General features: G+C 41.5%; 2 protein-coding genes across 7 annotated transcripts in view; one reads left to right on the top strand and one right to left on the bottom strand.

The window, feature by feature from the left end:
- On the bottom strand, positions 1 to 8746 carry NPY5R (neuropeptide Y receptor Y5). Its single transcript, XM_084884914.1, has 3 exons — positions 8346 to 8746; positions 8056 to 8148; positions 1 to 1672 (listed from the first exon to the last, which is right to left on the bottom strand). Exon 3 carries the CDS (start codon positions 1661 to 1663, stop codon positions 323 to 325), a length of 1341 nt encoding a protein of 446 aa, XP_084741040.1. The 5' UTR covers positions 1664 to 1672; positions 8056 to 8148; positions 8346 to 8746; the 3' UTR covers positions 1 to 322.
- Positions 7307 to 22029, top strand: part of NPY1R (neuropeptide Y receptor Y1) — a 21828-nt gene continuing 7105 nt past the window's right edge. For 2 of the 6 annotated variants that reach the window (XM_084884916.1, XM_084884915.1), the window contains exons 1-3: positions 20402 to 20506; positions 20630 to 20743; positions 21867 to 21928. The gene's annotated coding sequence lies outside the window, so the exon portion shown is untranslated. Of the gene's footprint in view, positions 7430 to 7526; positions 7821 to 20401; positions 20507 to 20629; positions 20744 to 21419; positions 21493 to 21866; positions 21929 to 22029 lie in introns of those variants that run through there. The other 4 variants (XM_084884918.1, XM_084884917.1, XM_084884920.1 and 1 more) reach the window with 4 other exon arrangements.

A 22029-nucleotide genomic window follows, 5' to 3' on the forward strand; every position in this document is an offset into this window, starting at 1 on the left:
GGTAAATACAACTTTTATTTTAAACAAAAAGATACAATGCACTTGTTTATAAGGCAAAGGGAAAAGAAAGGTAATATAACTACTTTTTAAGATGAAATCACAGATTGGACCAACACTGACATTATACACTAAATGAATTCATTGTACTATAACACAAAATTATCTTTCATATTTATGTACTATGAACTGACATCCAAGTTCAGAACTCATACATAAATTAAATTCATAAATTAATAAAATGTGTTTATTATATACACAAAGTTATCATGAATGTATTTTACATTATCCTAACATTTGTTCTTTCCCTGGTAAACAGTGAGAATTATGACATATGAAGACAGTGTATAAGGGACAGCAACTCAGCTTTGATTCCATTATTAAGAAATCCATATAGAATTGGATTAAGACAACAAGACATCATGCCTAATAAATGACAAATGCAATACACCAACTTGAAATGCCTATTTGAAATAAGGTTATCGTTAAAATCAGTTACCACATGGAAAAGGTGCAGTGGCATCCAACTAACAGCAAACACCAATATCAATATGGTCAGTCTGTAGAAAACACTTCGAGATCTCTTTTTTATTCTCATGACAGAACGATTTACTCTCATGTCATGAGCATCTGAGTTTTCTTCAGGTTTCATCTCAAAGCAGGTGGGGACTCCTGGTATGGACTTAGTGGATGAAAAGAGCTGACTTTTCACAGTGCCGAAGTTTTCCGGAAGTGTGCTGGAATGATTGTCTTGAGGAGATCTTGCTGGAACAGGTAACACACATACCTTCTTCTTGCTGTATCTCCTTCGGTGTTTCCTGATGAATGAGTAACTCCATTTACGGCCGCTGGAGAGTTTCACCTGGGGTCCACTCTTTTTGGATGTATGAAGAGTTAAGTTGATCATCTCATTTTCTTCTAATTTGTTTTCTTTGCTGGACAGTCCACAGCTTATACTCCTGCAGACACTGGTGTGACTTATAGTTAGACAAACTAAGGGCAGAATATACTGCACTAGCAACAAGGAGATAGTAAAAGCAATTCTGTATGAGTCAGATGGCCACGATTCAACACATAAATACTTGCTGCTCAGCAACGCTGAGCCAAAAGTTTCCTGAAGTTCCACAAGACTGTGAAACACTGGAAGGGGAGAGCAAATCGCAAAACCCAGTGTCCAGACAGTAGCTACCAGGAAGTAGCCATGGTTTGCCGTTAGATTATTAGATATAGGATGCTTTATCATATGATACCTGACAATGGCAATTGATATTAAAATTAAAGTTGAAACCAGAACTGACACACATTGAAGGAAAGGCATAATATGACACATGACCTTGCCAAACATCCACTGATCCAGCAAGACAGAGGTCAGTGTGAAAGGTGAGCAGAACAGCACAATCAAGATATCAGAGAAGGCCAGATTGCCTATGAGGAAGTTTACTGTTGTGTTCTGATTACGCTTTCTCATGAGAGCCATTAAAATAAGCAGATTTCCCATGAAACCAAGAAGGCTTACAAGTGTATAGAGTCCAATCAGAAAATACTGAAAGTCATCTACACTGCTTTTATAGTCATCCCAGACTGGGAAATTGGAATTCCGAGGGGTAGCAGTATTGTTCTCTGTGGCAGGTGTCTGGTTATAATAATCCTGGAGCTCTAAATCCATAGTACAGTCCTGCTTGGAATAAAAAGACATTTGTTAGCAATTTGAAAAAAAAAAAATTACATGACAGCTATAAATTAATCCACTGAGAGAGAAAGTAAATTTTACAATTTGCTTTCGTTATCTTAATAACCTCTTAAGAATGTTTAGTGAGGTCTTTAATTGGCTCCAAGTGCGGTGCAAGTATCAGCCAATAATAATTACAGTAAGTTTAAGTCTATAGTCATTTCCACGGGATATTAACTTGTGTCAAAATAACAAACTTGGTTTTTTATTTTTTTTATAATATATTTTATTGATTTTGTACAGAGAGGAAGGGAGAGAGAAAGAGAGTTAGAAACATCGATGGGAGAGAGTCATCGATCAGCTGCCTCTTGCACACCCCCTACTGGGGATATGCCCGCAACCAAGGTACATGCCCTTGACCGGAATCGAACCCGGGACCTTTCAGTCTCCAAGCCGACGCTCTATCCATTGAGCCAAACCGGTCTCGGCCAAACTTGGTTTTTTAAATTAATGTAGGAAATAATGTAAGGCAAGGAAAAGGCAAATGTAGATAAGAACTTCAGATACTCAATTGGCAGTAGCTCAGTAATATTCTTCTCCATTCAAGGTACCTCATACATGGTGTAGTCATGTAATCTATCTTAACCATTCCTTCCTTTCCTGCTTGAATGAAGACCAAACTTAAGAGAGACCTATCCTAGAGTATTCCTTGGTCTACTCAATGGAATGTGAGCTTCTCTTCCCAACCCACAAAATGCTCCGTTTATACAATAACTGCCTGATGCTACATGTCACAATCTGGTTTGCATTGCAAATATAATGCAAACCATCTACCTTATTTATTTTTAAGCAACAGAAAAGCAAGAACTGTCACTTACCTAGATATCTACCAGGTAAGTTACATGGCACAGTAACTTCACCACTGCAAATGTTAAACAAATATTTATGGGAAAATACAAAATTCAAACAAAAACCTAGCATCCTAAATATGGTCTAGTCTTTAAACTGTTAAAATTAAAGATTCTCAAGTGCAGAAACACTATCTCTGTACCTATGTGTATACAATAGACACTCAATAAATGCTTATCAAGTTGTACTATTGACTATGTAAGCACAATGCTGGAGGGCAAAAACATCCCATGATCAATTCTCAGTCCTTGAGGTATGCCAGATTCTCATGAATTAACACAGCCACTGACCAGCAGTGCTGCCGGTGCTTTTAAAATAAAATTTACCTGTTAGAAATTGAAAATAGATTGTAGCTTTAAAGAGATTCAATAAGTTCATATTGTTTAAGGAAAACATTATAAAGTCAACTGTAAAAGTTATACTAACATAACACCTCATGAGTTTTTTTTTCATTTGAAAGGAAACTAAGAAGATTCTATTATTAATATCACAATGGTATTACTTATTTACTGTTGTATACTACATTTGACAGTACTTTCTGATGAAGCACAAAACTGCATATAATATAACAATAAAGTAAAAGGAACTCCTCCTCCATTTTAAAAAAGTAAGCACTCGTATTATTTACTAAAAATTTCCCATTCAAGATAGCAATAGTTCATTCTGATGAATATACATTGTTATAGAGGCCCTGATATATATGTGAGTCTTAGAAAGCAATATATATATATATATATATATATATATATATATATATATATATATATTGCCAGATCTAAGTAGATAATTATAATTAAAACTATAAAGATACCTAGATATTTAAATTAACAGTAAGCACTATTATCTTCAACTTAGAGGTCGTGGTCCAATACATTTCCAAACAGGAAATCCTATTGTGTACATACATTCGTTATAAATAACTTTAACTTTGGTTTTACTTGCAACAAGTTTCAAATAGGCACCACTGTGCTATGAGAAAGATTGAAACTAAGTTTTTCACATCTACAGCCAATTCTATGTTCACTGAATTACTCTCTAGTAGCTAATTACATCCCTTTAAAGATAAATTAATCCAAAAACCCAGGATCTTACTCATTTATTCTTAGATGCTAACCAGTAATTTACATTGATATTACCACAAGGGAGAAAGTATAACTGGTTTAAAAGTGGTTCATAAGGCCTACTGAATCATCTTATTCATCACATTACTGTACTGTGGCCTCCCTGCAGCTACCTGGATAGTAATGATGCTTAATAGAATATGTCATACATAGAGGATGCTAAGTAAAAATGTGTTACTAGTCATTTTAGAATAGTTTCATTTCCCAAGCTTTAAAATATCAGAAATGAATCATCCTAGGAATATGGGCAAATTCAGGTTTGAGTGTGATTCTGTGTGAGTGAGTGAGTGAGTGTGTGTGTGTGTGTGTGTGTGTGTGAAATTAGACAAGTTTTCAAATGGTCTCAAGAAAAGAGAAGATACCTACACGGACAAATGTGATAGTTTAACACTTTAAAATTTTTAATTATATATCTTGATTGATAAAGGCTATCACATAAGCAACATAAGACAAAATTAGCAAAACATATTTACAACATGCTTTTATTTAAATGAAAAAGAAGTTCAGTATTTTCCGGCGTATAAGATGACCCCCTAATTTTACAGTTAGAACATAGGTTTAGGCCTATTCGCTGTATAAGACTACCCCCCACTCCCGAGGCAACACCAGTTCTTTTTTTAATAGTCTGCCTCTCTAACTCAGCCAATCTGAGCAGGCTTTTTATGCATGCAAATTATACATGTTCTATACCCGAAGCTACATTGTGTTCTAGCAAAAAGCCTGCTCAGATTGGCCAGAGTCAGAGAGGCGGTCTATTAAAAAAAGAACTGGTGTTGCCTCGGGAGTGGGGTGTAGTCTTATACAGCGAATATAGGCCTACACCTATGTTTTAACTGTAAAATTAGGGGGTCGTCTTATATGCCGGAAAATACGGTACATCAGATTGTACAGTTTGTTCCTAAACCTTTTCTATTTTAAATATATTCACATAAAATACTGAATTCATTAAATTATAAAATTACAGCTTTCTTTTTTTTTAGTAAGCAGATGAAGGAAATGCCATCCTGAGGATTTAATGAACATAGGAAAAACTGAGGGTAACACTTTTTTCACTCCCTAAAGGCACTAATCTATATATAATTTAAAGAGGAGGTCCCTTTCGTTAGTGAATAGCTAAGAAAGATTAGTTGCTCCTTTCTGTATTCATTCAACTAGCATTTATTGAACAACTAATATGCCATGTGCTCTCCTAGGCTGTGGTGGCATAAAAACAACTAATACAAGGTATTATTTGAGTTTACACAGTGAGTAATTGCAGTTATAAGTGTCTGAGATATAAAGGGCCCTAAATAGATGATTGATGAAGGAATGAATGACACTCTCCTGACTGCCACAGACCTACTGTTTTCACTACAGCATGGCCACTTGCACTGTTCCCAAATATAATGGATACTTACCTATTGATAGATGAGTAAATTATCATTCTTTCTTATGTTTACATCTCTCCCAACATTCATTAACTCATTTTGTTTTGGTGTGACTATGTAAACTACCTTATCCTGCTCTTTCTCTAACCCCAGGCCACCTACCCACAAACACACACACATAAAATACCTGATATGCTTTGCACTAAATGAGCATTCTGTGGATCTTTGCTCCACTGAAGGACTTCTCACAACTAAATGATGGATATTGAAAATGGAGGGGTGTGGGTGTTAAGCAGTTTCTTTAAAAGTGCCTCATTACAGCCAGGGGATATTTTAAGCAATTAGGAAAATTGAAAAGGTAAGGTAGAGGAACTGTTGGCAGCAAGAATGGCACCTGGTGTAAGATGGGTGAAGTCAGATCTGACCTGGGTTCAGCAACCTGGGTACTTGGGTTCTGACTAGGAAAGAATTTAGAGCCAAGTCTCAAACTATGAGAGAACATTCCTTTAAGGTCTCAGAGAGAGAAGAACTGAGCTGTAGAAGAAATTGGCTCAGGAAACAAGTCCCAAAGGCAAAAGAGGGGCCCTTGGAGCTTTGGGAGAGAGAAGAATAAAGGTTATAGGGAAAGAGGAGAGGGGAAAGGTGAGAGCCTCCTCCCTGGAGGGAGAGTGCTGGGTCCTCTGTCCTACTGGCTTTTAAGGGTGGAGATTTTAGGGGAGGTCCCGGGGGGAGGATCTTAATAGGATACCATTAGCTTTTTAGGTGTATCCTTTCAGGATCACTCCCACTGACTGGCAGGCGCCAGGGCAGGGAGGGTGGAGAGGGTGGGAGGGGGGTGTCATTAATCAATGCACTGGTTTCTGAGGTCAGCCCTTGTGTCACTTGTTTGGTTTTGCTGCTTTTCTGGGCCTGGAGCTGAAACACAACTGAGGCTTAGATATATTTGATGTGAGTTAGAGCCTCATTGTCCTGGGGGCTTAGTACTTAAGGGCTATTCTCTACCCCCTTCCCCCCCCCCAGGTGGGGAGGGGGGTGGCTAGCAACTAGCCAGGGGAGGAGTGGTCTGGAGAGGGACAGAGGGACCAGCCATCATCTAGGGGAGGAAAGGTTACTGAGGAGGTCCCTGTTTTCCCAGTTGCTATGCACCAGGGGCTTTCCACCCCGTGACTTTCTGTCCCTGACCTCTGGTCCTTTTCCTACACATGTCTGTCTAACGGCCTACCATAAAAGCACTTTAAAATGAAAGAAAGGGCGGGAAAAAGGCACAAAGAATTTCTTTCCTTAAACTTACCACTTCGCTTCCTTTTTCCTGAAAAGCCCAATAAGCAAACTTATAATAGAAATGCTAGTCTGTGGGATAATTCTCTGGTTTCAACAAGTGTTAGAAATGAATGTGGTACAGTTTTATACAACATACATAGTTTGTGCATAATGAAAGTAAGATTCCTAGAGGGAATGTTAAATATAACCAAAGAGAGAATGTTTTCAAAATGAAATATTATTTGAAAAGAAATCTGATACTGACTGTGTGAAATCAGGATGGTGGTTAAATAATGGGTAAATAGAGACTGTTCTTCTCTTTTACGTCTGATTTTATCTCCCACCACCTGAATTACCAGGCTAAACATCAAATCTGAATCACCTGAGTAAAACGAGAAAAGAAAAAAAAACAAATGCATTATGAAATTGTGGCAATTTTTTAAAAGCAGTGTCTTGGGAAAGACTTATTGTAATTTTTAAATAAAAAAAATTTTGACCTATATCTGTCAACAAGACAAATGAAATCTTGAGTAGACTGTAAGTATGTTAAGTAGATAGTTCTCAGAAAGAATAATAAGAGGAACTGCAGGGTGCTCAAAGGATAGTAAGAGGCTTAGCTTGTATACTTAAATAATGCTTATTAGGATAATTTCCTGCCTAATGAAAATGCACATCTTTCTTCTCACAATGGGTGACACTGACACAAAAGAATAAAGTAAATGTGAGCTTCCCCTCTCACCATGATAAAATATCCGCTCCTGCTTATTTTTGCTGGGATCCTGAAACAAAGGCGAGATTCCAGGTTCTCAGATCTTCCCACGGTTTATTTTTAGAGCCAGAACCTGGCAAAAACTTGAACTAGAGGATAAATTCAGCTCTGCGTGCTGCTCCACTGACAAAGCAGGCAGGCACGCGCCACCCTCTCCCCCTCCATTCCAACAGCAAGAGTTTCTCTCCCCTTGAGAAATCTCAAATGTAGAAAAGCATCCGGGCTGCACAATCCGGCTTAAGAGTGCTTCGGGCTATTTCCCTGGTCTAAGGCAAAGTCTCCTGGCTTCGCTCCAACGTGATGAATGGGTTCCGTTTCTTTCCATGATAAACTACAGGTCGGTAAATGTGGTAATAAGAACTATGCCCTGTATCTGTCATTCGAGGTGGATGGATGGATGGATGGATGGATGGTATCGATGGCATGTGTCCTAGGAGGCCACCTTGGAGGCAGGAGCGCACGCAAACCTGGGGCGCAGCTGCCTCCGGGTGGCGGGCGGCCGGACGCCCCGAGCCGTGCGGGGAGGCTGGCACCGCGGACCTCGCCCGAGCCGGGCTCCGGCTGGACACCGGCCGAGGACACCGGCCCCACCGCGGACGCTAACGGGGCAGCACCCGGCTCATCCAGGGCGGGAGCTTTGTCCTCCCCGATGCCCCCGCCCCGGCTCCCTCCCTCCCGCCCCGGCGCCCGCACGGACCCCGGGGACGGCTCGTGCCTCTCCCAGGCGGGTGAGTACCTGCCCCGCAGCACAGACTCCTGCCCCGTCCCGCTGCCCGCCCCGCTCCCCTCTCCGGCCCCGCAAGCACCTGCTCCGCCGCCCGGGTCTCCCCTCCCCGCCTTCCAAGGAGCCCAGACGTCGCCCTGGGACCTGGGCTCGGAGGCGGCTCCCGGGGGTCGGGTCCGCCCTTCCCTGCAGGAGACCCCGGCGGAAGGGGCAAGGGGCGGGGGAGGCTGAAGCCGTACCTCGGGGTGCCCGGCCGCTGGGGCGCCTCGCCTCCCTGGAACTCGGCTCCCTGCGGTGGCTCCGGAGCGCGGGCGGCGGCGGCTGGAGGAGACCTGGAGGTGGCCGGGAGGAGGAGGAGGAGGAAGCGGGGAGCAGGGGGGGAAGGGGAAGGGGATGAATAGAGGTGCCTCGGGAACACGTGACTGTTCCGGCGGACCCCCCTCACCCCCCGCCCACCACCCCAAGACCCTGCTCCAGGGCGCAGCGCCGGCCGCTCCCCAAGCCAGGGTGGGGGCATCCCACCCCCTACCTTGCTGTTTGGGAGGAGATGCAGGCACCCCGGATGGCACCCGGTCACCCCGGCCTCTGGGTCCCCGCCGAGGACAAGTTAACTTGCTGAACAGGAGGAAGATCTCTGCCCCTTCTGACCAGGCGGGTGCAGGGAACTGGAGCTGGTCTGGGTGGTGGCGGCAGTGGTGTCTCTAGAAGAGCTTAGGGCTCCCGGAGGAAAAAAAAAAAAGCTGCAAGGCCCCAGGTTTTCTTTTTGTTTGGGAAAATAAGGGAAAAGTCTAGGTAGGGAGGCTGAGCGGAGTGAGCATGGCACACAAAGGAGTGCGGGTGTGCGCCACGCAGAATCGGACAAGGAGTAATCCCCAGTTCTCTGGAGTAGCAGTGTGGGTGTGGGCAAGCGTGGAGCTGGCGAGTGAGGGTGAGCTGGAACCCACGCTTTTCAAGATTATACTCAGTGACAGAAAGATGACGAAGGGGTAAAAAGTGTTGCCATAAATTTAAAAAGACAAAGAAGAAGAAGAAGAAAGTAAAACTTGGCCTCCTGTTTCTCCTCAATATGATTTCCATCCCGATGTTTCCACATTTGTACTGGCAGGTTTGCCTTATTTTTAGTCATGAGGAGCGTGTGTGTGTGCGTGTGTGTGTGTGTGTGTGTGTGTGTGAGAGAGAGAGAGAGAGAGGGGGGGGGGGGAGCTGTCTTTGACAACAGTCTGCCTGAGAAATGGTGTTCTTATCCTATGCTTTAAAACGGAAAACAATTAGCGACAGTCACAGCATTGTGTGTCTGCTGATGAGCGCATCCCTGTGGATTGACACTGTGAACTGGAGAGGCCTGCATCCTTAGGGAGCAATGAGAGTTGTAAACCTAATTTCTGGGGGGCAGCAAACTTTGTTACCCAGAAAGCAGGCACAGATTCTTCTGTTCTTTTTCTGGTGAATTTTAGCATACTCAGGTGATCTGTATAGGTTGTTGTTGTACCAGATAGTTTTTAAATACTTCAAGTAAACCCAGTTCCATTCTTTTCCTCTTGGTTTCTGGAATACTAGTATATTTCCCCCCAAATGTTAACACAGTGGGCGGCCTCAGCAGGCCCAGGGGATTCTGCAGTGGGGGAGGGGAGGGATGAAAGTGTTAAGGGTGATTGATCAGTGAGAAAACAAACCTTGGTTCTTAGACTTTTTTTAACTCCAATATCTGAACAGTTAATGTACTACACATTGTCACATAACTTTCCACCCTCCCATTCCTTCCTTGCCCTGCTATAATACACTAGAGACCCAGTGCATAAAATCATGCACCTGCACCGGGAGGGGTCAGGCCCCAATTGGGGTGGATCCAGGCTGGGCCTGTCAGGAGGAGGAGACAGCCAGTGGGAAGTGGGATGGGGGCACATTTGGGGGTCAGTGACGGGGGAGGAACCTAGGGAGATTGGCCAGCCCCACCCCTTATTGGTGTGTGTGTGTGTGTGTGTGTGTGGTAATCAGGGGCAGAGCAGGCTGGAGGGAGGGCTGGGGGCTGATCAGAGTGGTGGGGGCCCATAGCGGGCATGCCTGGGGAAGGGGCTGCAGGAGGTTGGGAGATGATACGGGGTGGGGCCAACAGGGGGAGGAGCTGCAGGCTGATGGGGTGGGAGAGACCAATCAGGAGTGGGGCAGCTGAGGGGAGGAGCTTCGGGAGGTTAGCCAGCTGGCTCCACCCCCAGATCAGGCCAGTTTGCTGGTAGCAATAGGCATCAGAGTGACTAGTCATTCCAGTCCTCACAGTGTTTCAGTAGTTGCAGCATTCTGGTTGCTGGCTTTTTATATATATAGATACCCATTTCAAATACACATTGGCTTTGTAACAAATGTCAAAGGAACCCCATTGTGACTACTTTCCAAAAACTTGTCTATGTTGTAAGCTTTTGTATATTAAAAATAAATAAAACTTTTATTTTTTTCTTTTCCACAAATTTTCTTGTATTTTTAATGATATGAACCTTTAGTTTGAAGTAGTAACTGTTTTTACATGTCATTCAGATGAAGAGTTTGATTAACTCACCATTTTCCTCTCCATCACATACACATGCTAGTCTCAAAAGAGGAGTCAGAATTTCTTCTTTAACTATATTCAATATACAATGAGTAAACAAGTTATTATTAAGCATCCTCTTGGGGGAAGAAGAAAATGTCAATTTAAAAATTCCAACATATAAAGAGGAAGATATGAAGATATATATTTTTTTTTTCTTCCAATTTTCCAGGAAGGATTCAAGACTGATCATCATCATTCTTTGTAGCACATAATCCTTTGCTCCTGTTTTATGGAGTAACATTCAAGCAGGGAGAGTGCTACCCAAAAACAGAAATAGTAATGTCCACCTCTCCAGTGTTTTTCCTATTCTCTAATTATAAAATACTCATTGGGGAAATTAAGTTGGATTTTATGTGTGTTACAAAATTAAACTGGCTGTTTCCCTGTAGTCATGGTTTTATATCAATTATGAAAGGCAGCTTATCTGTAAAGGTGAAAGTTAAAATCACTGGGGACCCCTAAGACAAATTATTGAATAATAAAACATTCTCCAGACAATGCCTGGATAACATTTCTCTGAGGAACATAACATGTCTGTTGTTTTTGTCAAAGTTATTGCTGCATTTTAATAACAGCTGCCATTTGTGGAGGAGAGTTACTAAGTGTTTTTTTATAACCTCGAATGATATATGATCTTATTAGTTACAGGATGGTAGGGGTAAATAAAGTAGAGAAAATAGTATGATAATATTTGATGCATTTTTTCCCCCTGTGATAATCTTTTTATATTCAGTAAGACTAACATTTGCTTATCCACTGTTTCTATCATGGTAAAGTTAAATCCTTAATTCTTAAAAGATATAGAAAGAACCATTTCTGCATGTAATCAAAAATATTTTATGCTGCTCATTGCTTCATTGATATACTTGGATTAGTAATACTTCGTCATATAACCACTATATAAAACTTAAAACAATGAACTAACATAATTGTGATGTAAATACAATATTTTTAAGGAACAAAAGCTACTTTTTTAAAAAAAGATAAAGCAAACCCAAATTATTTGCATGCCTAGAGTCATTTTCCCAGGTAATTCAATGACAGTTTTGAGGTCCTCAGGGAGCACTATAAACATGTCATTGCTTTCTTTTAACAAGCACTGTGCTGCTTAAGGAAAATTTTTTCTTTCCTTTTGATGCACTAATGATTACATCATTAAATATAAAGGAGTGACTGATTTCCAGAGAGAATGTGCAGTTATTTTTTATAGTTTTCCATGTAAAAAATACATACACAAATATGTGACACACTCACATATATTATTATATACAAGAGGCTCAGTGCATAAAATACTTGCACTGGGAGGGGGGGCGGGGTGGGGCAGGTTCTCTTATAGTCAGGGATCCCTCAGGGGATGTATGCCTGCCAGCTTAGGCCCAATCCCTCCAGGTATTGGGCCTAAGCTGGCAGTAACACATCCCACTCGCAGTCTGGGACCCCTCACTCCTTACCACCCACCTGCTCACTGCTCATTACCACTTGGCTCGCTGCTCCTTAGTGCTGTCATGGAGGCTGGAGAGGCTCCTGCCACAGCCACTGTGCTCACCAGCCATGAGCCTGGCTTCTGGCTAAGCAGCGCTCCCCCTGTGGGAGCTCCCTGACCACCAGGATGAGCTCCTGCATTGAGCATCTGCCCCCTGGTGGTCAGTGTATCATATCAACCAGTTGTTTTGCTGTTTGGTTGATTTGCATATTAGCCTTTTATTATATAGGATTATGTACAGTATACGTTATAATATATATTTGTCATTAATGACAAATATATATATTGTGTGTGTGTATATATATATATATATATAATGACAAATATATATTGTATAACTATAATATCAACAATCACATACATATTTGTATAAGGGACACTTGTCAAAACATCTGAATTGCAGCCAGGTGTTATTGCAAATTAATGGTTTGGCTTTAATCCAGAACCTGGTGTTTTTAGATTTTACTTTCTTGGCCTAAAAATGAAATGTTTTCACTTAGCAGATCTGGAGCCTTTGAGCAATGAATATCCATGAGCTTATGCCATTAACAAGCGTGCATTATAGACATATGTGTGGAAAATAACCTTTTTCAATCTTCAGAAAAATTTAATAGTCATAGAATTGTTTATATTAGGAAAAAGAAGAAAAAATATTGTTATTTCCAATTAATACTAGCACACTCTTTTACCTACAGCTGTAACTATATAATATTTGGTTCCTTCCTTTAAAAATTGTGGGTATCTTACAGATCAACAAATCATTCTTTAACTAGTTATATTATTTTTAAAATTTCAGCCCAAAATATATAGAAAAAGAGCACATGGGTTCCCTTGGAAAAATAACATTCTACCATGTAAATCCACATTTAGGCTGTATATTTTCTTTTGTGGATCAAAACTCCTAACAAAAAGTAGTATTGTTGGGAAGTTTAGCTCCAATATTGTTGTTTTTTTTAAATAAAATTTTATATCCTAGCTAATTTTTCATGGTTAAATTTTTAAAAAGCTAGTTGTAAATCTAATTATAGCTTTACTTTGTTTAAGTGGAAATGAAAGAGAAAGTTTATTTATTTATTTTTGTTTTTATATGTTGTTTTGAATAGTCTTTAAAAAGAATATTTATAGAGAACTGTTTAAAGCATAAGCCCAGAATTAAAAGTTGAGAGGGTTGAAAAATATGCTCTTCAAAAGTAATCTGTTTCCATGTTCTTACTCTTATTATTCTCACAGGTAATTAAGCTTTAAAAGTATATTATTCAGCAGGTAGAATACATTTAATAGTATATTATTTGGCAGGTAGAGACATTTCTTTACTAGATATTTATATTTTCAAAGGCAGTAGGATCCATTATTTGAGCTTAAACTTACAAGGGAAAGCAAAATTAACACATAAGAAAATCCAAAAATATAAGAATCATCACCAATAAAAATATAGTAGCAAGTCTACCCTCTCTAATAAAAGAGAAACATGCAAATTGATCATACCTTTGCTATTCCCACAAAAGCCATGCCTACCAGCCAATCAGGATGAGTATGCAAATTAACCCAACCAAGATGGTGGTTAATTTGCATATGCAGGCCAGAATTAAGACTGAAGACAGCATAAAAAGAAGCCAAGCACTGCAAAAGAGAGCGAAGCTGCGGAGAAGCAAGCAAGAGGGCTGCAAAGAAGGCAGGGAAGCAGGTGTGGGGGGTGGTGCGAGAAGGGAGAGAAGCAAGCGGGGCAGCGGAGACCACAACAGGAAGCCCTATTGCAGGAATCTTCCTGCAAGGGGCATCTAGTATGTGCATAAAATGTATACATGTATACCAGCATTAAGTGTATATATATATATATATATATATATATATATATATATATATATATATATAGCAATAATCCACCATAGCTAAAATGCCAAAGACAGTTTTTAAATGTTTGAGATGAACAACTGGTCTTGACTTGTGATGATCATAATTTATGTAATCCTACCTTATTTCTTGTTCTTAAATCCTTCAACAACACTTTTTCAGTATTTTATGATATGCCCAACATTATTCTAGGCTTTATGTTTTAAAAGGTGAAAATAGAAGCTACTGCCTTCCAGGGACCACAATGTAGTTATAGGTCTCTGTAAATAAATAAGTTGCAATATGGTGTGATAAATTATGTGTTAGAAATATTCTTAGAGTTCTGTAGCAATAAAAATAAGACAAACTCAGCTTATGGGGTTTTTTGAGGAGATGACAAGATATAAAAGAGCGTTTTGTAGTTAAGAAGATACTTGAGCTAAATTTTAAGGAATTGGTGAGAGTAAAACCAGTTTATGGAGTGGGTGGGCAAGCAGAAGTGAGAAAATGGTTTGAATGTGAGTGTAACATCCAGAGGAGTGCACATAGTTCATTGCAGTGTGCCTGAAATGTGTGGGGAGTGGCAGAGGATGATACTGAAAATATTGGTGAAAAGGGACATTGAATTGCACTTGAAGGAAGGATCTGGAGAGCAACTAGATGATATGAGCTGGAAAAGGACATAACTGGATTGCTGTGAAAGCAGTTAGTGGGAGAGAGATCATTTAGTAGAGAAATAGGTAGAGCTTGATGCGTGTGAAAGAACACAACTGAGAGATATTTAAGGAGTAAAATGAATGGGAAGCTGCACCCAATTGAATTTGAGACTGAGAGAGGGAAATGCTGGGGACAATTCCAAGATTGGGGCTTGTGGGATACAGATCATGAGAGTGACTATGATCCAGTCCACCAGCTAAGAAACACATTTCCAAAGAAATGGGAGGGGATCTGTACTTTAGCTCGAGATTTAGGGTTAGGAGCATGTAATTGACAGCAGAGGGTGTGATTACTAGTATACATTAAGAAAAGGGGGAAGAGGAGAAGATTAGGAATGAAATCTCCAGTAAATTTGGGCAATTCAGCTCAATCAAAGAAGGGACAAGACCACAAAAGGCAGTAACACACAGCTTTCTTTAGGTGGTCTTGGGTAGGGTTGCATGACAGGGAAAGTCTCTCCCGCAAAAGACCTTCCAGAGACTACTTTGCAGGGCTACCACCCAGAAGTGGGATAGGACAAGGGAACTCATGGGGGGAGAAGGAGAAAATAGAGAGGAGGCCTAGGAATTTAGGTCAGCAAGGTGGTTAGATTTATCTCAGAGAGCTCCAAAGGGCAGCAGTAGATTGGTGTCTTTATGGCTGCAGGGTTTGTCTTACCTCTGGGTATGGAAGTAGGCAGGCTAAACATATATTTGTTTGGACAACATTTAAAGCAATTACATGTGTGAGAACTTATGTTTGGTGCTGTCTGGATTTGGGCTAATAATCCTAGCCTGCTGTGAAGAAGTAAAGAATATGGGGACCATTTTAAGCTACTACACAGGTGCCATCACTGACCCAATTATATAACAGGATCATAGGGAGAAAAACACATAAGAGGTTGATGGACATATCTGATCCTGGGGGAGAAAAGTGAGGAACAGCCAGTAAGGAAAGAGAAAAGTCTATAGTGTAGAGTTAGTGATGTCAAAGGAAAAGAAGATTCCAGTAGGATAGGATGGTCAAGAGAGTGTAATGCAACTTAAAGAACAAGTGGAACAAGTCTGAGTTGTGTCTATTGGCTTCAGCCATTGATGTCTGAGGCTGACACAGTTTCAGGTGGACTATAAACGATAGGACAATAAAAGTACCCTATCCTTGGAGAAGCTACCAAGCAAGAGAAAGCAGCCAGAGAAGCTATGAGTGAAGAAATTAGAATGGAAAAAAAGTGAATAATTTTGATTTTGTTTTTATTTTAGTGTTAAGCCAAGAAAATGGAATCCTACATAATAAAGGCTAATATTCAAATTGTCCCTTTGACTGTGAGTTCGATTATGGGGTGGGAGCCTGCCAACTGCCTGAGACCCCTCCCTCTGGCTAGCCTGACCTGTCACAATATCAGCCTAATAGGGGCGGCCAGCCGGATCCCATCCATGCATGATTCGTGCACCAGGCCTCTAGTTATTGAATAAACAGGTGTTATAGTTATGTTACTGATGTTTAACAAGCCTCCCAAAATCTAATAGAATAAAATAACATGGATTTTATGCTCATGGATTGAGAGGAAGTGCCCAATGATGATGGTTTGTCTCTCTCCTATGATGTTTGGATTGCCAGCTGAGAAAACTCTGTGGGTTATAGTGACTCAAAGTCTGGGGCCTGAAACAGCTGTGCTGGAGGATCTGCTGCCCAATTGAGGGATGTAAAAATTAGCGAGTAAATACCCTGTGGCTTATACTCACTTTGGAAGGAAGAGAGGAGACCATTGAGACTGAAGGTATGGGGTAGAAGGCTAGAAAAGAGTGGTGACAATTTGAAATATCTTGTAAGAGAGAAATTGGGAGCCACCCAAGCCCAAGAATTTCAAGGTAATATTTGTAGCTCAAGTCAGGGTTTGAAATTATAGTTGTAATCATCTGTGCAACTTCACCTACATGCTATGCTAGCAGAAAGTGGTAGCTAAATAGTTTCCTGTGTTGAGATTATGCCAGAGCCCATTCTTGGATATTTATCCTCTTCCCGGATTTATAAGTATCTCGGGAAAGAAAAGCAACAGCTACACTTACACAAAGGAAGGAAGAGAGGATAACTTACCTAAGCAAAGTGATACCTGGAAACACTTCATACCACCTCTGTGCCTATTAGTGATCTCATTTAGGTGCACACAAGGAACATTTTTGCTATCTTTGGGAGAGACTGCCCCATCTCCGGAAGTGCTGTGTTGTGAAGGGATTTGGTACCAATCTCAAGCCTGAGGTTTCAGAGGTGGGAGAGGGTTGGGGAGAGGAAGTGAGGCAAGATGAACAGTGAGAGAAGCTTGGCTCAGATGATGGAAGATTCAGTGGTAGCATTCATACTTTCCCTTTTTAGCAGCCAATCGTACTGCACATCTCTTTGAAAAGAGATATGAAGGGAATAGTAATAATTATAATTTAAAAACAACAATTGTGAAAATGCCAAGCGTCTTTTCATTAGACATGCCACAAAAACAAAATGCTATACTTTTGTAAAATAGCATTATACTTTTGTTGAATGTCCAAAGGGTGTCTGACTAGATGAGATCTGCAGGAAAATGTTTGGATATTTACAAAATAATTTTTAAGATCCCATTCCTCTGGCTTCTTGTTCTGACAGTTTTAAAACGAATGCTCTACATTTTTAGCCTATGCAACCAAATGAGAACTTTTGTTGAAGTGCATTCCTATTTCAAATCAAGAATAAATCCATCAATAGCAGCTGGTGTCTTCTATCCTAGTAAGTTAATTGAATTGTTTGTCTATGTACTTGTGTACTACCATTTTAACTACATTGTTATTTCTTTCTGCTAGTTACTTCTCTCAAAAAGACAATGAGTAAAGTGATTGTATAGGCTATTCGCCCAAAGCAATTTAGTTAAACTCTTTACTGACTACATTTCAAAGATTCTAAGATGAGGATTATTTATTTAACATTTTAATACTCTATCTTTGAGGTTAATTTACAATTAAATGTATGTTATTGCTTTACTGAAAGCATTTTTGTTCTTTCTTAGTGGTTCATAAAATAACATTGCAACTTATACTGCATAGGATTAAACTTTCAAAGAAACGCAGTAGGGAAGTCACAGAAAGAAGAGAAAACTGGCACATAATTAAGTCATAGAATGTGAAGTGATTTACCAATATGCTGCATAGTAAGTTCTACCCTAGTGGAATTTCTCCCTTATCAGTATTATCTATATTCTAGTTTCCCAGTTACATGGCTATTGAGATTTTTCTGAATGATAGTTTATTATAATTTTCCCATTTCAAGCCCTTAACCTTCCCAGCAGAACTTACCAGGTGATCAATAGAGCAATTGCAGTGAATAATTATTATACCAAGTATAGTGACACACCTTTATTTAGACAATTATTGAATCATGGAATTTAAAAATTAAGCCCATAAAGATGTTCCATTTGTAAAAGATAAAACTAAGATCTACACAGATTCAATGAATAGATTCTATCCCTCTGTTTAAATGACATAAGATGATTGCTCAAGATGACATGAGAATAGGTCATTAATTTAATTATCCTAGTCATGGTTTATAGGTCAGGCTGTCATGAAATTTCAGAAGGAAACACACACACACACACACACACACACACGAAAAAAAATTCGAAAAAATCTTTCTCCCTAGCAAAGATTTTTATTTGGTTTATCCCAAATAGGAAGGTATATGACTGACCACTTAAAAGTAGAAAAATAAATTATCTTTATTTAATACATATCTTCTTTTCAACACATCTTTTGAAGAATTCCGATTACTCTTTGACATTTATCTTCTGAGGAACTCAGACTATTTTTTTTCAAACTTTCCAAGACTATCCTATATAATAAAGAAGTAATATGCAAATGGTCTTACTCTGTGAAGCATAATGACCAACCTCATAACAGCCAGATCATGGATCAGAAGGAGGGTGGGGCAGCAAGCTACAAGTGGGTGGCAGAGAGCTAGAGGAGGGCAGCAATGAGATACAGGAGTGGGCAGGGCAGCAAGCTAAGGGGGGCGCGGGGGAGGTAGAAGGGGGAGCTACTGAAGAGCGGCAGTGAGTTACTAGCGCATGGATTCCTGCGCAGGGATTCTAGTATCATAAGAATATCTTACATTATATTTGATGATTTTTCTTTGCTTTATTTTATTATTTTACACTTTGGAAAGAGTACTTACTAAATGATATATCCCTAGACAATGAAATGATTTTGCTGTTCTGGGAAACATTTCTGTTTGTACTATAAAATTTGACATAGAAACTTCTGTTTATACTATAAAATTTGACATAGAAAAAGTCCTTGAGACCGGTAATCTTTCAAAGATTGGTATTTGATATGACTATCTCAAGAATACAGCTTTATAAATTTGCCTTTGGGGGACACTTTATAAAAATTAAGTTTATAAGAAGACAAGATACATTTTTATAGACATGCCTTTATTAATATTCTGGGAAAATACTGAAAGGAGTGTGTCCAAATTAAAGTCTCAATTCCAAAATATTTGTTTAATAAAAATGTTTAATAAAAGGAGTTCTTCATAGATAACTTTTCATTTGTAATTCTTGCAATAGGCTAAAAATAGCCAATTTGATGACAAACACCTTAGGTTAACTTGCTTCTAAGAACAGAATGTGACCTAAATGGAGTGAACAGAGGTGAGTGGAAACATAAATGAGTTATTGCCCTTTAAAAGGACTGAAATTCTAAATTATGCCTTAATTTTCATCCTTGATAAAAAGAAAAGGAAAATACATATTATATCATACTATTCTGTTTAACCATTAATGGAATATTTTTAAATGTATGTTCATATCTATTATAGTGCATATATTACATAATTATGATATTTTAATTCTTGATCATGTCTCTTCCCAACTATATAAAAAATGTCTAATGAGAACTGCCAATGTAAAAGCTTTCCTGCAACAAAAAGGAGAACTTATGTACATCATTCTGTATAAATAAATGAGTTATGTCTTATCTTGAGGTGTAAATTGTGTTTATTCAGCCTAACAACCAGGAAAAGAAAACATTTCTTAACAGTGTCTTGGAATTTTGTTTAGTTTTTATTTTGAAGACAGAATGCAATCACAGTTGTTATGCAATAAAACCTTTATACATACCCTAGGCAGTGTCCTGTATCTTTATTCAGAAGACTTTAGTTTTTGACAGTTGGATTTGGGAAAAGTTTCATTCATCTACACCAGTAAATAATTGGGGGGTGTGAATGACACACCTTTGACTTTTCAAAATAGAATAGAACCCTGTGAAACAGCTGAGCTCAGCAGATTATTAGTTAGCCTTAATTATGGGGCACCGTCATGGTTTTGCATCAACACTCTGTGCACATTCAATTCTTCTCTTCATGATGTTCAGTACAGTTGTAGAACACCGAGAAAACGGCATTCACTCTTTGACCACCCTGGAAATGTTCCGGTCATCGTGCTCCCCTAAAATAAATAAATAAAATTTTTAAAAGGCAGCCAGACTGTGGGAACAAATCGATCCGACTCAGTGCGTTTTTCTCCGTGGAAAGAAAGGTGGGGTAAGAGGCCATACTCTCCATCCGATTCGCTTCTTCTGCTTTTTTTTTTTTTTTTTTTTTTTTTAAAGTCTTCTCTTTAGTTTAAAATTGAAGGGGAAAAACTCCGCAATGGCATAAGAAATACTTGAATGTCACAGGAGAAAGCATGAAACATCCAGTGGCATGTGGTGGCTGTGAACTTCACGTGTGCTCTTCCCAAGCCCTTTCCTTCTTTTTTTTTTCCTTTTGGTTAAATTTCTCTATTGATTGAGGCATCCCCTATTTGTCCTGCTGCCGCGGGTTGTCAGAGCGGTATAACTTCGGCCACAAGGTGGCACCGACCTGCAGACAAAGGAGCGCCGGGCACTCCCTTTGCAGCCGCCCGGCCTCCCTGCCGGCCCGCGCGGAGGCCGGGACCCGGGGGACCGGCGCTCACTTCCCTCCGCGGCGCGAGCCTGTGTCTCACCGCGTGCGCCGGAGCCGAGCCCAGCAAGGCGAGGATGCAATTGCATTTCTTCCCGGAATGCCTAGGAAACGCACCCCGAGGTGCACGCCCCAGGTTAGGCGTTTGCTGGGGGGCGGGGGAGCTCCGGGCGCACGCCGGGGGCGAGCCACGTGACCCGGGAATGAGGTGGAGTTCGGCTTTAAGGGGGCGTCCCTGCTTATCTCCATCAATCTTTAGGGTTTGAGCCAGGAGACATACCAGCGGCTCTTTCCTCCCCTCCGGGCTCGCTCCCGTGCAGAGCTATCCTTCCCGCTTCCATAGACAGAGGGGAAAAGACCCATCGCACACAGGGTAAGTTTCGAGTTGACACCTTTGCAGGGACTTCGCAGAGAAATCGCTCCTGGGTGGGAGTGAGGGTTGGGAGAGGAAGAAAGGGCACCAAGGGAGAGCCCGGACTTGGCTCTGGGGTCCGAGGTGGGGCGAGGAGCCTGCCTCTCTGTTCGGGTCCCGGGGCGGGCAGGTGCAGGACCTGGCGATGCCGGGACTCCTGCCTCCCGGAGGGGCGCAGGGAGCCCGGACGGACGGGGCGCCGCCTCCGCAAGCCGGGCTCCGGAGGGTTTCTGGACGGCGGCATCCGAGTTCTCCTCTCCTCTCCTCCTCGGGTTCTCCGAGGGGGAGGGCAGGCGCCCTGGTGCTCTTCCCCTCCCCGTCCCCATCTCCGTGCCCCTCTGCCGCATTTCTCCGGAGCCGCTGGAGCCTCTGCCAGGAGGCTGCTCTGGAGTTTCCCGGAGGAGCCAGTGCTGGGATGCTCTGGGGAGGGTGGGCTTGGCGGGCTGTCCCGCTTAGACTCCCTCCCTGGGCACGGGGTAGGGAGCAGGTGGGGGATAAGGGGGAGAGGGGGCTCCAGCTACTCCCTGGGACACTTGGGGGAGCCTGCGACTGGGCTGCACCCCCCACCCCCCCTGCGTTGCGCCCTCCCAAGCCGACCCCGCGCTCCAGCCCTCTTCTCCTGTTTCCCTGGTTCTAGTCATCTAACTCCAGCTGCATGGAGAGCAGGGATGCTGGGAGCCTGGCCGGGTTAGGAGATGGGCTGAATGAAGGTGGGGGTGGCTTTAGGGACGTTCCTGTGGAGGAGGGGGGGGGGGCATATGGTTTTAATGGCTGATGCTGGGCCAAAGAGAATTGACCCAGGGTGGACTCTGCTCGTTCGTTTTTAGTTAGTTGGGATGTTTTCTGTTTTGACAGCCTCTCCTCACCATAAGCAGAGTTGTTCCCTAATAGATGTATGGCAGATGTGTGTGTTGGGGGGTGGGGCGGGAGTTAGAAATGAGGGAAATTGGGGGCAAGTAACCTAGTTACACAATTATAAAAACGGTGGGCGCCTGAGCAGCAAAAACCTCGGGGAGAAGAGCCGGGAGTGTTCTTGGAACATCCCCCCCCACCCCCCAACCCTCCCTCTTTCTTTTTTTTAAAGAGCTCTCAGATTTGCCTGGACCCTAGGGGAAAGCATAATTCGCTAAGTGGCCTACACGCAGGGTAAGTGCGGAGCTTGTCTGTCTCTCTCTGCTTGGATAGAAACCATGGCTGTCAGTTCCAAGACTCCAGGCTGTCTCCCCATGAAGCAAGAGAGAACAGAA

Source organism: Pipistrellus hanaki, assembly GCF_964339955.1.
Source record: "Pipistrellus hanaki genome assembly, chromosome: 5".
Taxonomy (NCBI): domain Eukaryota; kingdom Metazoa; phylum Chordata; class Mammalia; order Chiroptera; family Vespertilionidae; genus Pipistrellus; species Pipistrellus hanaki.